This window comes from Micropterus salmoides, unplaced genomic scaffold (assembly GCF_014851395.1).
Source record: "Micropterus salmoides isolate LMB-PRFRI ecotype aquatic unplaced genomic scaffold, ASM1485139v1 Ms_hic_scaffold_19, whole genome shotgun sequence".
In the NCBI taxonomy this organism is placed as follows: domain Eukaryota; kingdom Metazoa; phylum Chordata; class Actinopteri; order Centrarchiformes; family Centrarchidae; genus Micropterus; species Micropterus salmoides.
The window spans coordinates 28320349-28335543 of record NW_024041039.1 but is presented as its reverse complement, the minus strand read 5'-3'; the positions used below and the strand labels follow the sequence as shown (position 1 = coordinate 28335543).

Here is a 15195-nt window from a genome sequence, read left to right as displayed (position 1 = left end):
AGCATGCCTGCCTGTGTGTGTAGCCTGCATTCTTCACGTGTGTGTGTGTGTGTGTGTTTTTTTTCCGGTAGCTGGTGTCCCTGCACTCCCACCAACAATAACACTTTCTCCTTCCTCCAAATCCCCTCATTGTTTGGGTGGGCAAACATTTGAGCCTCTGCCCTGTTGCGAAGCGTGCTCTGAATGGAAATATCGGCAAAGTACACCCAAAAAATAGGGCTAAACAAAGCTAGGGAAAATTCATGTTTTTTGGTGATTACGTTTTTTTTTTTTTTCTCCTTCGTCTCCTCACACTTGGTTTCGATTGGGTTGAGCGAATCGATTCCCGTGGAGCCATTTGAGCGAATGAGGGCCCTAGGAGGGAATGGTAAAGCGCAAAAAGGCAACAAGTTTGATTTTCTAAAGCGGGGTGTGACGGGAGGGGGTAGGTGGTGTCTGTGGGTGTGATTGTGTGTATTTGTGGACTAAGACTCAAACCCTTTCACTCGACGCCTGGCTGTATATATGTCAAGCCTCTTTTATCCTGTTGTACGTTTTGTGCTTTTTATCTGTGTATGTGCGTGGACATGCAGAAGTATGTATGTGAGTGTGTCAGTCAATGTCTTGGTGCTCACTTACCATGATTTTCAGTGTGAGGGTCCCCATGTCACAGTTAATTGGACCCAGTAGTGGGCTCTCATGCAGACTTTTCAGCCTACTGTGTGTGTGTGTGTGTGTGTGTGTGTTGTGTGTGTGATGGGGGCTTTCAGTAAACTAAAGGGCCTTTGTGATCCAGTCTTTTCAACCTGATGATGAACACAGAACACACATGATGGAGGTGTTGCACTGGTTTGCAGGTCTGTTGGTTTTTACTCCAGGGCTGGTCAAAAAATAATCTTGGTGAAGTTTAAGCAAGTGGCGGGTACATTAAAAGATAATTCCAATTTATTACAACTTTGGAATTACTCTCATAGTTATGCCCATCATTTCGATCTGGAATAATACAGTTAGCATTGAGGTTTGATTTGAAATGTTATCAAATCCCAACCCAGTATTGAATCTTCTTTTGAGTTGCTTTTTTAATCTAATTAGGTTGTTTGCAAGTAACTTAAGGTACAACTATCTAAAACGCAAAGATCTCCCATCACCGCCTGTCACTACGAAATGGAAACCATATATTTTATATAAGTTGGTGTTTTTGAAATTTTCAGATCAATTGATGGGTTAACTGTTCCCTTATGAGTTTAGAATTCTGATGCTAAAAATAAATAAACCACTTTAAGCTAGCATAACGTTGGAGAAACTAAGTAAGTATCCACCAAGAAATTCTGAACCCTCTCCCTTGAGACCATCCTCTACAGCCACTCCCCCAAAGCACATTTTCATTCAGCCTGAATAAAATGATTGGCTGGTCTTATTTCAGGCCTGAGATAGCAACAGATTTTTTTCTTTCTCGTTTTCTCAGAGAATTTGATTGATTTGTACCAGGATGTAAAGAGAATATTTAACAAATATAACAAAGAAATATATTGCATGCCCTAGCTCTAAAAAACTATTTGGATTATCTGAAAAATGCAGACTTTATTAACTCATGATAAGTTAATATTCTGGAGAGGGCAGAAACAATTTGGTGTGGCAGCCTGATTAGTGTTCACAACCTGTAACTACAACCTGACAATGAGAGGAGTAGCAGAAAATATCATAGGTTACATTGAGCATGTCCCTGACACATTAAAATAACAGCTGTAGCCTTCTTACATTGCACTTTGTCATGACCTACTTGCTCCAAATAGTGATGGCCCTCATGCAAAATTAAGTACAGCTTAAAATATTGAAATGACTGGGAGATTATCCTGAAAACGTTGTGACATAATCAGCTAGATCAAGAGTCACCACTTTGTTGGACTTGTTAAAGGTTCAGTGTTACAACATAAAAGGTGTTGTCTTCTGAGACAGCAGAGAGTAGCCAGTCAAGAAATTAGGTTTCTTTAGGAAGATATGTTCAGAAATTATATTTACTTAATTATTTAGTAAAACCACATGTTATTGCAACTTGGCCAGTGATAGATAAAATGGAAAAGATAAGTCCATTATATACCATATAAACCATATAATAGATGTAGTTTATACATACCTTTATTGAGTAATATAGGTTTGCAAAGTGAAAATGCCCAAACCCAACCCCAAAGGGAGTTCCCATCTCCCACAGAAAACTCTGCTCTGAACTGCTTGAAAACAGCTCGTTTGTAGTCTAGCCTTTTCTTCTGCTTTCTGGTGATGTCACAAAAAACACGTGTCAGGCTCACCCTCAAAAACACCGGTGGAAAGACCCTCTGAGCTGCAGCACACAGTTACAAGACGTCCGCCTGCTGCTTCTCCTCTCCCCTCCAAACACTAGCTATCCTCCAGGCAGTCAGTGGACATGAAGTTGTTACTGTGATGTAGAGCCAGAGCTCAGTTAAAATTTTAATGGACATGAAGTTGTTACTGTGATGTAGTGACAGAGCTCAATTAAAACTTTAATGGACATTAAGTTGTTACTGTGATGTGGAGACAGAGCTCAGTTAAAATTTTAATGGACATGAAGTTGTTACTGTGATGTAGAGACAGAGCTCAGTTAAAATTTTAATGGACATGAAGTTGTTACTGTGATGTAGTGACAGAGCTCAATTAAAATTTTAATGGACATGAAGTTGTTTGTGTGATGTGGAGACAGAGCTCAGTTAAAACTTTACGGATGAAAGATACTTTTGTTACAGATTAATAACTCACCACTCTGAAACTCTTGCTCCACTCCATGATGCTAAACTGGTAGGGGGAACATGTACAGCTGAACTGAAGCTGTGTTTACCGGCTTTTCAGGGTCCGTCCTACTCTGCTTCTGATTGGCTAGTAGTCCTTAATTAAGAACTCGGCATGTGCAACTCCCAGCAAAGATGCATCACTACATAGCTAAAATGGAGCGTTCAACACACAGGGTGAAAAGAGGAGCTGCAGCAAGGTGCAGTATGACAAAAATATGGTGTTTTTTGAAAAGCAAACCATGTAAACCTGTTCTGGTACAACCCCTAAATAAGATTAATAAGACTTGAAATGAAAATGACTATAGTATGACCTCTTTAATTCTCTCTGTGATTATGGACCCTCGCCAAAACTGCCTTCAGCAATAATATCTGGCCCACGATCAGATAATGGTGCTTTGGTAGCGGCAAGAAATGGCTGCAGAATCCATTTGTTGAGAGAGAAAAAAAATTGTTCCAAGGTGGGACTGAACACACAATCTTCGAGGTGAGAGTCCTGTGCTTTACCAACTGAGCTAAAACAACACCATAACAGTGGTTTTGAAATAATATGCCTTATATTTTAATCCACCCTCTAATGGTTGAAAAGATTGCTCTTATGCAAAACTTATTTTCCAACCCCTGCTGTATATGCTCAACGGAGTGATGAGCATCTGCTGCCTGAATTCTGCCAGAAGTAGAACAAGAAAAACGTGGTGACGAAACACGCTCTGTAGCGCTGTTTATCCGTTTTCAGCTACTGTAGAGACATGACTGTGCAATACGGCGACGTCCATGGAAGGGGGGGACCCGCGGTTTTTGTAGATAGAAATGGCTCATTCTAAGGTAATAAAAACATAATGGTTTATTATATAAGGTCTTTATACTCACTGAAAACATAGTTATGGACCTTATTGCATTTCTGTCAGTAGATCCTCAGAAATATTACACACTGAACCTTAAAACTACAAAAACGTTTCTTATTTAGAAACATGTTCCCTTTCGAAAATTTGTTGCCCTTCCTTTCAAATACTGTTTCCTCTAACACTGCCCTCGGAGTGAGGATAAGTTTGGTTTTAGATTAAGTTCCGAGAAACAACTGGTTGCAGTTTCCGATAAATTTAGGCACAGACGAAGGTGAGGAAAAACCCTGTCGAATTTGTTGTAGTAATAGCAGATGTTGTTGTATGGTGTTCCCTGATCTCAGCAATTACTTTAGTGAGTACAATGTTATTATAACCTTTCAAAATGATGGCCAAAACTATGTAAATAAGACCCACATTGTAGTACATAGTGATTATCCTTTAACCCCAAACATCACCTCTAAAAGCCTAATGCTTGTTCTCACAAATTTCAACACATACGCGCACACACATACACTGTCCAGTTTCCATGCTAAAATTTTTATCCCGAGAGAAGAAAGACGCATGCGCACACTTTATTTATGCTAGCTGTTGGCTTTGTAAATGCGGGGCTGGGATTGAACTCATATGGATGCAAAGCACAGCAAAGTGGGGGAACAATCTGATGAGCAAGAGACATAGGGAGCGACAGAGAGAGAGAGAAGTGCATCTGACTTCTCAGACTTAGATATATGGGGCTGTAAAACCTCCCCGACAGTATTTACATACCATTTCAGTAGCCTGTGTGCCAGCTTGTTGCAGAACTCAAGGTCAAATGCACATAACTTATATTCTTTAATAAGAGAGGAAGACAATATGATATACTGTACACCTTACAGTCTCTGCCTCTCCCTCTTCCTCCCACTATTGCATGGATTAATTGATACTATAGGGAAGCAGTGTGTAAATCCCAAAGTGGTGAGTATATTTTAATTGGTCCTATGGTGTGCTGATTTATGTGGTAGGGAGTGTGTGTGTGCGTGAGAGAGAAAGAGAGGCGGTATCTAACATGCTGCAGTCTCCATCTATAAGGTGCGTGTGCTGCAGTTAGTTGCCCTGCCAAGCTGTGTGTGTGCTCGTATCAGTGGCTTTCTAGAGCTTATATCTGATCACTGTCACATTTGGGAACAAAAAGCTGATCCTCACAACCATTATATTTTAGGGTTAATAATTGTTTTCGGTTGAGGTAAGGGAAAGGCTTTGGGGTTGGGCATATATTGGCTAAGGCTGAAGATTATTCAGATTCACATGCCATATGTACATTGAGAGCGTTACTGGTAGTGTGTCTGTGTGTTTGGGAGACAGTTTTAAAATAATTTTTTTTTTTTTTAGAAAGAGGGCCATTTTCTATCACAAGAGCTATGATTTTAACTAGGCTCTAACTCACATTAACAGTCTAAAAGAGGACAGATAGTTGGTTAACAATACATTTTGCCAGCTGTCAAGTTTACATTTACTCAGCTGTAGCCAATTAATTCATAGAGTTAGTAAAACATACAGTGAAAGTCCCAGCCTTTTGGTTTGGTTAATATGCTCGCTGCGTGCCAGTCTCTGTAATATTTGGACTCGGCCAAATGGTTTAAAGAATAACAGAGTGGTAAATCTCGGCCTAGATAAACAATGTAGCGTTAGCTGGTCGGGTCACGTTTTTACACAGATACTACTAGCTAGCACTAGCAAAGAGGGAAGACAGGAGACCACGTGTCCTAGTGCTAATCTTGTAACATTAACATTAGTAAACCGTTCTCAACAATCCCTGAATGGATCTAAAATGTGAGCAGCTTATAGTAATGTGTTGTAGCCATAAAATATAATGCTGTACTATACTGTGTAATGTATAGCTTTACAATCTATTCTAGCAATATGTCTATGAAGATTCTCAGTCATCCAGGTCATAGTTATCCAACGAAGGTTAAAGTCAAGGGCAACTGGACTTGGTTGAAGATACTGGAAGACGTTTCGTCCCTCATCCAAAGGACTTCTTCAGTTCTGACTGACTGGCAGGGAAACTCAGCTATTTAACCTCAGTGGGGTCGTTATCCCGGGTCATCGATACCGCTGGTTCGTTAGTGTTCCTTGTTGCTGTGACGAAACGTCTTCCAGTATCTTCAACCAAGTCCAGTTGCCCTTGATTTTAACCTTCGTTGGATATTCTAGCAATACTTGCTGCTTTTTCTATCTCGCATAGTTTAGACACACTAAATTCAAATACTTAATAATATAGCAACACAATTATTATTTTTTTGTGTGCTATCTTTACATTTACATTTAAGGCATTTAGCAGACACTTTTATCCAAGCAACTAACAATACATTTTTATATTATTATTGTGTGTGTGTGTGTGTGTGTGTATGTATGTATGTATATATATGTGTGTGTGTGTATATATATATATATATATATATATATGTGTGTGTGTGTGTGTGTGTGTGTGTGTGTATATATGTATGTATATATATATATATATATGTATGTATATATATATATATATATATATATATATATATATATATATATATATATATATATATATATATATATATATATATATATATATACACACACACTGTGGCCAAATTCAAGTTCAAATATGCAATACAAGCTTTGCGTCTTGTTACCTAGTCGCAAGACAGTTCCCATCACTGTGGCAACAATAATGATTAGTAATATCTGATTTTATTTAACACATGCAGAAATAATCTCACTGTGTGGAGGGAGGGCAACACAGGGATCAACTGCTTCCATGGATCAGAAAGCTTGGGACAGAATTATTCCCACTCAAATGCTGCTTAAATAATTTGGTCATGGTGATCAGGTACTGCCAAAGTTGAAGAAGACCGTCTCTGCCTCTGTTGATATCTTCCTCCACTGTACTTACATCGCTGTGGCTCCGTGAGTTATTCTGCCCTTCCCCTCCTGCTCTGCTGGCATTTTGGGACTTTTACGGTACTTAATTATCATCCCCGCGCTCTCACTTCAGCAGGTTTGTTACGTGACTGTAATGCCTTCACCTTTCACCATTCAGACAGGCATTCATTTTGGCTTTAGCTGAACTGTAAATGCTTTTTTCCCTGTGTAGTCTCCCATCGTTTACAGTGTAGTTGTGTGGAAAAGATCGCTTCATGGCCGTATGGAGAGGATGAATGATTACAGCAACCCCACCCACACACACACACACACTTTTTCCTGCTCCACATTTTCTAGTAGGACTATGCATTTCTGAAACTTGGATTATATCCAAAAGCAGTCATTAACTTTGTATACCCTCTTTCGCTTTTATCTCTCGCAAACACACTCACCTTCTATAGCACACACTCTCTCTCACACATGGGCATTATTGCTGCCACTTCAAGCTGACAAATGAGGCCAAGAAAATGGAGTTGTCTAATTGATGAACTCCTTAAATAAATGGCATCCTTTTTCGTAAACAATGACAGCAGCTTTAAAGCTGTGACGGGTTCAGACATCCAGACCTTGCGTCAGACCACATCTTTACTTGACACACCTTGATAATTTACATTTCTTTACCCAGATTGGACAGATATTTGTTTTTATTGAGATGAAAAGTCACACTAAACCAAAACCTAACAAGCATTAGCTTCTCCAGGCTATCCAAACTAAGGTTATGTTTAGTTTTTCAATTTGGTTGTGTCCATTTTTCTTATCCTATGTAGTTGTGTCTCCGTCCTGCTAAGCCTATACAAACTAAGAAGAACAAATGTACAAGTGGTCCAATCAACACCAAGGGAATTATAAGGCAACAGGTGTGGTTACGTCCCTATGGCTCGTGTACACAATACATATTTTAAGTAGAGCACAGTGGAGAATCACAACTCCAAGAAGCATGCAGGGAGGAATCAGTACTCTGCAGAAAGTAGTATGCAGGGAGGAATCAAAGTTAAGTATGCAGTAAAAGCTACCACTTCTTCAGCACCAGTGAGGCAACGCTGGATCCCACTGCTGCGTTTGAACACTAGATTGACAGAATTGGGCTGCAGGATTTGCCGATAAATACTCTGTGCTAACTGTGCAGAACTTCGTTTTATTCTATTATCACTTTCTTGGGTGATTAATGATTAGCTGCTGCAGCCTAATTTGTACAGGTTAAACCTACTCTAGGCAATGTCACACTTTTTTTGAAAGATATTTTCATGTAGACATCAAATAACACAACAAACAGCACACACGATACTAAACAGCCTCTTCTGGCTTGTGCTAGAGACACTGACACCTGAGTTTGGGTTCCAGAAGGACATGTATAATTTATAACTGGGGAGGAATTGGAAATAGAGAAAGATCATGTTTTTAACTTACTGCATCCAGTAAAGTAGTCCCCTAAAAAATAGTCACTCACTGTGACATCAGCATGTTAGTATTGTCAATGTGTGCATACTGACATCAACATTTAGCTTAAAGCACCACTGTGCCTAAGTACACAGAGCTGCTAGTTGGTTATTTAATTGGCTTCAAATAAGGCTTCAAATTCACACAATTTTTTTCTTCAATCTTTCCCTCAATATTACAAACTCTAACATTCAATTCAATTGCTCCCGCGTTTGGGCCTGTGATAGAGGCTAGCCACATTAGTCGTGGAACTTTCTAACGCCAAGTTCAACAGGCTAACAATGTAAATGCTCCATATTTGTATAGCACCTTCCTAGTCTTTTCAACCACTCAAAGCGCTTTTACACTACATACATTCACTCACATTTATACACTGAGCCTAAGTGCTCAAATTCTTGCCCAAGTACACTTCGACATGCAGCTTGGAGGAGCCGGGGATTGAAACGCCGACCTTCCGATTAACGGGCAACCCGCTCTACCTCCTGAGCCACAGTAAAGCAACAAAAAAATGGACAATATTTGAATCAGAAGGAGCTTTATTGCCAAGTAGTGTTTTACACATACAAGGAATTTGCTTTGGTGTTAAGGTGCTACATGCAGACACACATACACCTGACATAAATAGATGTAGAAATATATAACATTTACATTTACTCATTTGGCTTTTTTTGACTGGTGGTGCAGGTGTTGGTGTACAGGGAGAAGAGCAGAGGGGAAAGAACGCAGCCTTGAGGAGAACCGGTGCTGATGGTCCTGGAGTCAGAGACATGTTTTCCCAGCTTCACGTGCTGCTTCCTGTCTGTCAGGATGTCTGTGATCCACCTGCAGGTGGAGTCAGGCATGTTCAGCTGGGAGAGCTTGTCCTGCAGCAGGGCCGGGATGGTGGTGTTGAAAGCAGAGCTGAAGTCCACAAACAGGATCCTGGCGTAGGTTCCTGGGGAGTCCAGGTGCTGGAGGACGTAGTGCAGGGCGATGTTTACTGCATCATCTACAGACCTGTTGGCTCTGTAGGCGAACTGCAGGGGGTCCAGGAGTGGGTCTGTAATGGGATTTTAGGTGGGACAACACAAGGCGTTCAAAGGACTTCATAACCACAGAGGTCAGAGCGACGGATCTGTAGTCGCTCAGTCCCATGGTCTTTGTTTTTTTGGGAACAGGGATGATGGTGGAGGCTTTAAAGCAGGCTGGAGCATGGCATGACTCCAGTGAGATGTTAAAAATGTCTGTGAACACAGGAAACAGCTGATCAGCACAGTGCTTCAGGGTGGATGGGGAGACAGAGTCCAGCCCAGCTGCTTTGCGGGGTTTCTGCCTCCTGAACAGTCTGTTGACGTCCCTCTCTAGGATGGTAAGAGAGGGGGATGAGATGGTGGACTGTGGCCGGTCAGTGGTGTAACGGGGGATGGTGTCAGGTCTGTCCCATTGTCTTTCAAAGCGACAGTAAAACTGGTTCAGCTCGTTGGCAAGGCGTGAGTTGTTCATGGAGTGGGGGGATTTAGGTTTGTAGCTGGTGATCTGTCTGAATCCTCTCCAGAGAGAAGTCATTACTTGAGAACTGGTGTTGTAGTCTCTCTGCGTACAACTGTTTGGCATCTCGCACCACCTTGCTAAACCTGTACTTTAACTCCTTAAACCTGGCCCAGTCCACTCCTAAATGCCTCTTCCTTTTCCAACCTCAGCTGTCTGAGTTTAGCTGTGAACCAGGGTTTGTCATTGTTATAACTCACCCTGGTGCGTGTTGGAATGCAGCTGTCCTCACAGAAGCTGGTGTAGGACATCACAGCCTCTGTAAACTCATCCAGATTGTTGGTAGCAGTCCTGAAAACATCCCAGTCAGTGCAGTCCAAGCATGCCTGAAGATCCTCTACAGCTTCACTGGTCCATTTCTTTGATATCCTCGCTACAGGTTTACAGAGTTTTAATGTATTTGTGTAATTCTGTAAGCAGGAATCAGGTGGACCATGACATGATCAGAGTGACCCAGTGGAGCGCGTAACAGCGTGATAGGCACTGCTAACTGTGGTGTAGCAGTGATCCAAAGTGTTCCCCTCTCTGGTTGGACACTTTATAAACTGTCTGTATTTGGGGAGTTCTTGGCAGAGGTTTCTTTTGTTAAAGTCACCAAGAACAATAACAAGGGAGTCCAGGTTTGTCTGCCCCACACACAATATCTGGTCGGCCAGCATGCGCTGTGCGTCGTGCACGTTGGCTTGGGGAGGAATGTAAAGACCAACCAGAATGAATGAAGCAAACTCACAGGGGGAGTAAAACGGTTTACAGTTTATGATTAAAATTCCAGATTAGGAGAACAGTGCTGCTGAATCACTGTCACATCGGTACACCAACCATTGTTAATGTAAAAACAGATACCTCCAACTTTTGTTTTGCTGGAGAGCTCTGTGTCCGATCTGCTCTGTAGAGTTGGAAGCCTGCCAGCTGCAGCGCAGAGTCCGGTATTGATCCACACAGCCACGTCTCCATGAAGCACAGAACAGAAGATGAATAAAAGTCTGTTCTTCCCCACCAGTAGCTGAAGTTCGCCCAATTTGTTGTACAGGGAGTGCACGTTGGAGAGAAATATTGCCGGTAGCGGTGTGCAGAGTCCCCGCCGGCGGAGGCACACGAGCGACCTGGCTCTTTTCCCTCTCTTACGCCGCTTCATTCGGCTAACAACAAGGAGAGAGCCCTTTCCACTGATGATGCGAGAAAAGTGGGAAATAAATCTGCTGGAGTTCTGAAAGAGCTCCAGGAATCACAGCCAAAAACTGAGTTAACACACAAAAAGAAAACAAAACAAAGCCTACCTAACTCCGAGGCAGTTAAAGACAGCACTATCTTGGAATGATTAATGATTTAATTAAAAAAATGACAGGTTCCAAGTGTGAAGTCTGTAGTAAGCCACCCTTGAGCTTGAGTTTTGAAGTGAATCCTTCTTTGTAGTAGTCGTCTTTAAAAAAAAGCAGGCAAAAGTAAAATAGTTAGCGCTAGGACTGCACTATTAATAGCAATTTCAACGTCATCCTGTGCAATTACATAACCATAAAAGGGTGCGATATAATTAAACAAATAAAGTGTGCCGTGTGTGTGATGCTCTCTTCTCTGTGTGCGCTATCCACGGCCACACGTGGGCTCTAGCATGTGCCCATTAAAACAGATACTTGCAAACCACAAAAATGATTTAATGAGCAGTGTGCGGGTAACGTTAAAGACAAGTATCTACCGCAACCCCCCTCCCTGCCCCGCCGTTATTCATTAAAAACATAGTTGGACTCACCATCGGAGCACCGAGAGGAATGCCGGTGGGCCGCTCGCTCTGTGACAGAGATGCGTCATCGGCAGCTGAAGCGGTAAGACAGAAGAAAACAGGGAGAGGATGAGGAAGGTTTGGGTTTAGCTAACTAGCCAATAAAAGTTGGCTGTATAAGTGCTCTTTGTTGTTCAACATGTTCAACTTTTTGTAAAGCCCAACTGCTTGTCAGTGTAACTTTTCATCAACCGACCAATCACAGCCTGGATGGGGTGGGACGATAAAAACAGTTTGAAGTAGGCTACCACAGCAAACTTTCAAATGTTGAACAATATGATTAGTGACAAATTAGTACGTGTAACAAATTAGAGACTGAGACTTTTTGTTGCACAAGGATTTAATGAATAAAAACAACCCACAGAAATGAAACAGCTGTAACTGGATTTAATATTCTAGATTTATATAACTAGTGGTAAAATATAGTCTAGTATTATATGTAAATGCAAATGCTCTGTATTTGTATAGCGCCTTTCTAGTCTTCCGACCACTCAAAGCGGTGTTGCACCACATTCACCCATTCACACACATTCATACACTGAGCCTTAGTGCTCAAACAGAACTACCATTCACAGACATTCGTACACCGATGGGGGCAGCCATGGGGGGCAATTAGGGGTTCAGTGTCTTGCCCAAGGACACTTCGACATGGAGCCTGGAGGAGCCGGGGATTGAAGCGCAGATATTCCGATTAGTGGGCAAACCACTCTACCTCCTGAGCTACAGTCACTCCTATATGAAAACATACTGAATATAGTAACCAATATATTAACATTATACTAACAGTATACTATTAACTGAACATTATACTTTTTATTTAATGTTATTTTATTATACTTATACAGTAATTTATACAAATTCCTCCTCCAGGTTGTGGATAGAGCCTCTACTATGGACAGATGTAGATTTAGCCAGAGCCAGGATGCTAGTGTGCCATTATGCACTCCTAGTCTCTTCATCCTGAGAGCAACATGTTCCCCCTGTTCTGTTTTACTAAAATTATTGTTAAAAATATTGTTCAATAATCTTGTTCATATAAAGTCTTTCGTCGGTTGTAGGGCTGTTAACTCACGTTAACTATCATTTTAACAGAGCTGATAACTTTGTCTAGTGAACAACAGTCTTAAAACTAAATGTACTCACCAGAGAAAGTGAACAGCCGACTCCTAATAAGCTTTTTCAACGGTGCTGGTTAAATTTACACAGTGCCGAGGGTATGAGTCAGCTCTAGCCTGATTGACAGGTCGCCTGACAGGTAACGACTTGTCAATCAAAGATAATCCCACCCTGAAACATACTCTGCTTTGTGGTCTATTATAAAATAAATGGCACCATAATTTAATAAATCAATATCCTTTTGTCTTCTGGGTTAATTATTCAGCTGAGAAGTAGGGTCATTTTCCCATTATTTCTAATGGAGCTGGACTTCTTTTTGCAACCCCCTGCGGTATTTTCAATAGAATGCAGGTTTCAGGGACTTCCGCATTGGCTTCATATTGTAGACCGGAAGCTTCCCGCTTGGAACACAAGTTAAGGGTTACAATTCTGGATTTATTCATGCACTTTAAAAACATTTATTAAAAGCTTTTTTCTTTTCTCATTTTTTATTTACAGAATTATATGTTGAAATGTATATTGTAATAGGCACTTATTGAGAGAAAACTATGTAAACGTTGAGCTTCCCCATATCGCCAAAATGGCATGATCCTCATTTGCTGCGAAGCTTCGACTGTGAGACTGACAGTCGAATAAGGCTCTGCCCATCGAAGCATGGAATCTTCGACGATTCGTGGTCAGCCCTAGTTGGTTGTATTGGTGCTGCTGGTATATCGTGGATCCATCCCTGGTTCAAAAACTCCCAAAAAGTCCCACATGCCACAAGCTGTAATGCACCAGTCACAGTAGAGTTTTCTTTGAAAAGCCATTTACAGTGTGGCAAAATCAGAATTTTAGTACTGGTGGCAAAAAAGCTGTATTTCTTCTTTCTTCTTCTTTTCTTCATTTAACTTTGTTCAAGTAGAGAAATACACATTTCAGAATGTCAGAATTTTGTGCATTTCCCTCGATAATCAAGCCAGTCAACTCATGGGACCATTTGTTGTATTATATCGCAATAGCAAATTGCAATATTGTCAACAATAATCGCAATATGACTTTTTCTCCAAATCGTGCAGACCTAGTTAGTGCACACATTTTTGAGTTGTTGTGGGGACATTTCCATAAACAAGTTAATCCATTGAGTCTTCACTTCCTCAGATGATGGTAGAGATGTGTGGATGATACAAGAGCTCCGAAACTTGTTTCAGTCATGTGAAGTGCTCTTTTTCAGTACATTGTGTCGGGACAGTCCAGTCCCAGCCTCATCCATGATCGAAAAAAATGTTCTTTAATGTGTATCAATCCATACGATCATGGATCAAAGAGAGTGAAGGAAATGGTCAAAAACATAGATGCTGAGTGACCAAAAAGGAGTTCTGTGAATCTGCACTCCATTGCCCTTCCTCAAAGACGGGATGTGTGTCTCAGTGACCTGAAAATGAAAAGTGAGAACTGAATGTCAAAGTGAAAGAGATGAATTTTCAGTGAGAATTAGTTCAAGTTTCAGGTTTATTGGACTTCAGTTCCAAACTAATCAATTCAGTTTCATACTATGCTACCAAGATTTTCAGTCATGATTAATTACGTACAGATGTTCAAAATCACTTTAGTTGCGGTATTGTATAAAAGGTGCTAGCTGTCTTTAGCAGTCATGTGAAATCCAACCAAACAAGCTCCTTTCCCTCATGTCTGCAGCATGTGCTGATGAACCTATATGCTTATTTGACCAACATCTGTATTCTAATTGACTGTGACTTTGTGTGTATGCCTTTGTGTATTTACAGCGTGTTGTGGGAGCCCATGGGGGATGGCAAGCGTGTGATTTCATTGGCTGATAATCACGCACTACTCTGGGACCTGCAGGAGAGCTCCACACAGGCCAGGGTAAGACACACACACACACACACACACACTGTAAACGACAGTACGTACATAAACACACACGCACCCCATATCACACAATAGCTAACTCATTATTTGATAACCACCATATCATTTTGGTGTTATCAGACGCACACATCCTCTCACTGCGACAACAACAGTGTCCACTATTCATTCTGTCTTACACACACACACACACACACACACACACACACACACACACACACACAGTATCTGAGCAGGTTTCTAAGCTGTGGCTACTTTAATATTATTCTGGTCTCTTTCACAGTGATAACAATAGTCTTGTTTAATAAGTTAGAGAAAGTCATTTACTGAATCTGTTTTCACAGTTCACTCAAGTAGTACTACAAGTATCCATTATGTTTCTCACGAAATGTACGGAAAATGCACTACATTCACACTAAATAAATATTATATCCATATAATCCATTATAATAGTTGAACATCTCATTCCAAAACCGTGGGTGTTAATATGCTAATAGTGCATTTCCAAGGAGCTCTGGAACTTATTGTTGCCTGCGTTTCAACCAGCAAAAGCATAAACTAAATGTAGTTCTGGCTACTAAACTTCTGTACAGCTTCATTCAAAATATAGGATGTATTGGGCACCACTAGTATCAACATCAAGTAAAGAGACATTTATTTCTAGCTGTTTATTAATGTTTACAACAAAGTTATACTGTCTGCTTCCTAACTAGTTTTAAGGAGAGTAAAGAGAGAGAGAAGGTGTACGAAGAAACTCTAAGCCTGAGCAAACATGAGACAGACACAGCTAGCGAAGGAGTATAATAACACTTTATTTGATAATAGTTTCATCTTGGTTGCATTCTAAATCATCAATAAAACATGGTGTGACTCCGTCGTTCAATCATGACCGTCGTTTTTT

General features: G+C 40.9%; 1 protein-coding gene across 1 annotated transcript in view; it reads left to right on the top strand.

The window, feature by feature from the left end:
• eipr1 (EARP complex and GARP complex interacting protein 1) overlaps positions 1 to 15195 on the top strand; it is a 68204-nt gene that overhangs the window by 19859 nt on the left and 33150 nt on the right. The window contains exon 5 of the mRNA XM_038729821.1: positions 14192 to 14291. Within this exon, the coding sequence (XP_038585749.1) occupies positions 14192 to 14291 (100 nt within the window). The remainder of the gene's footprint in view (positions 1 to 14191; positions 14292 to 15195) is intronic.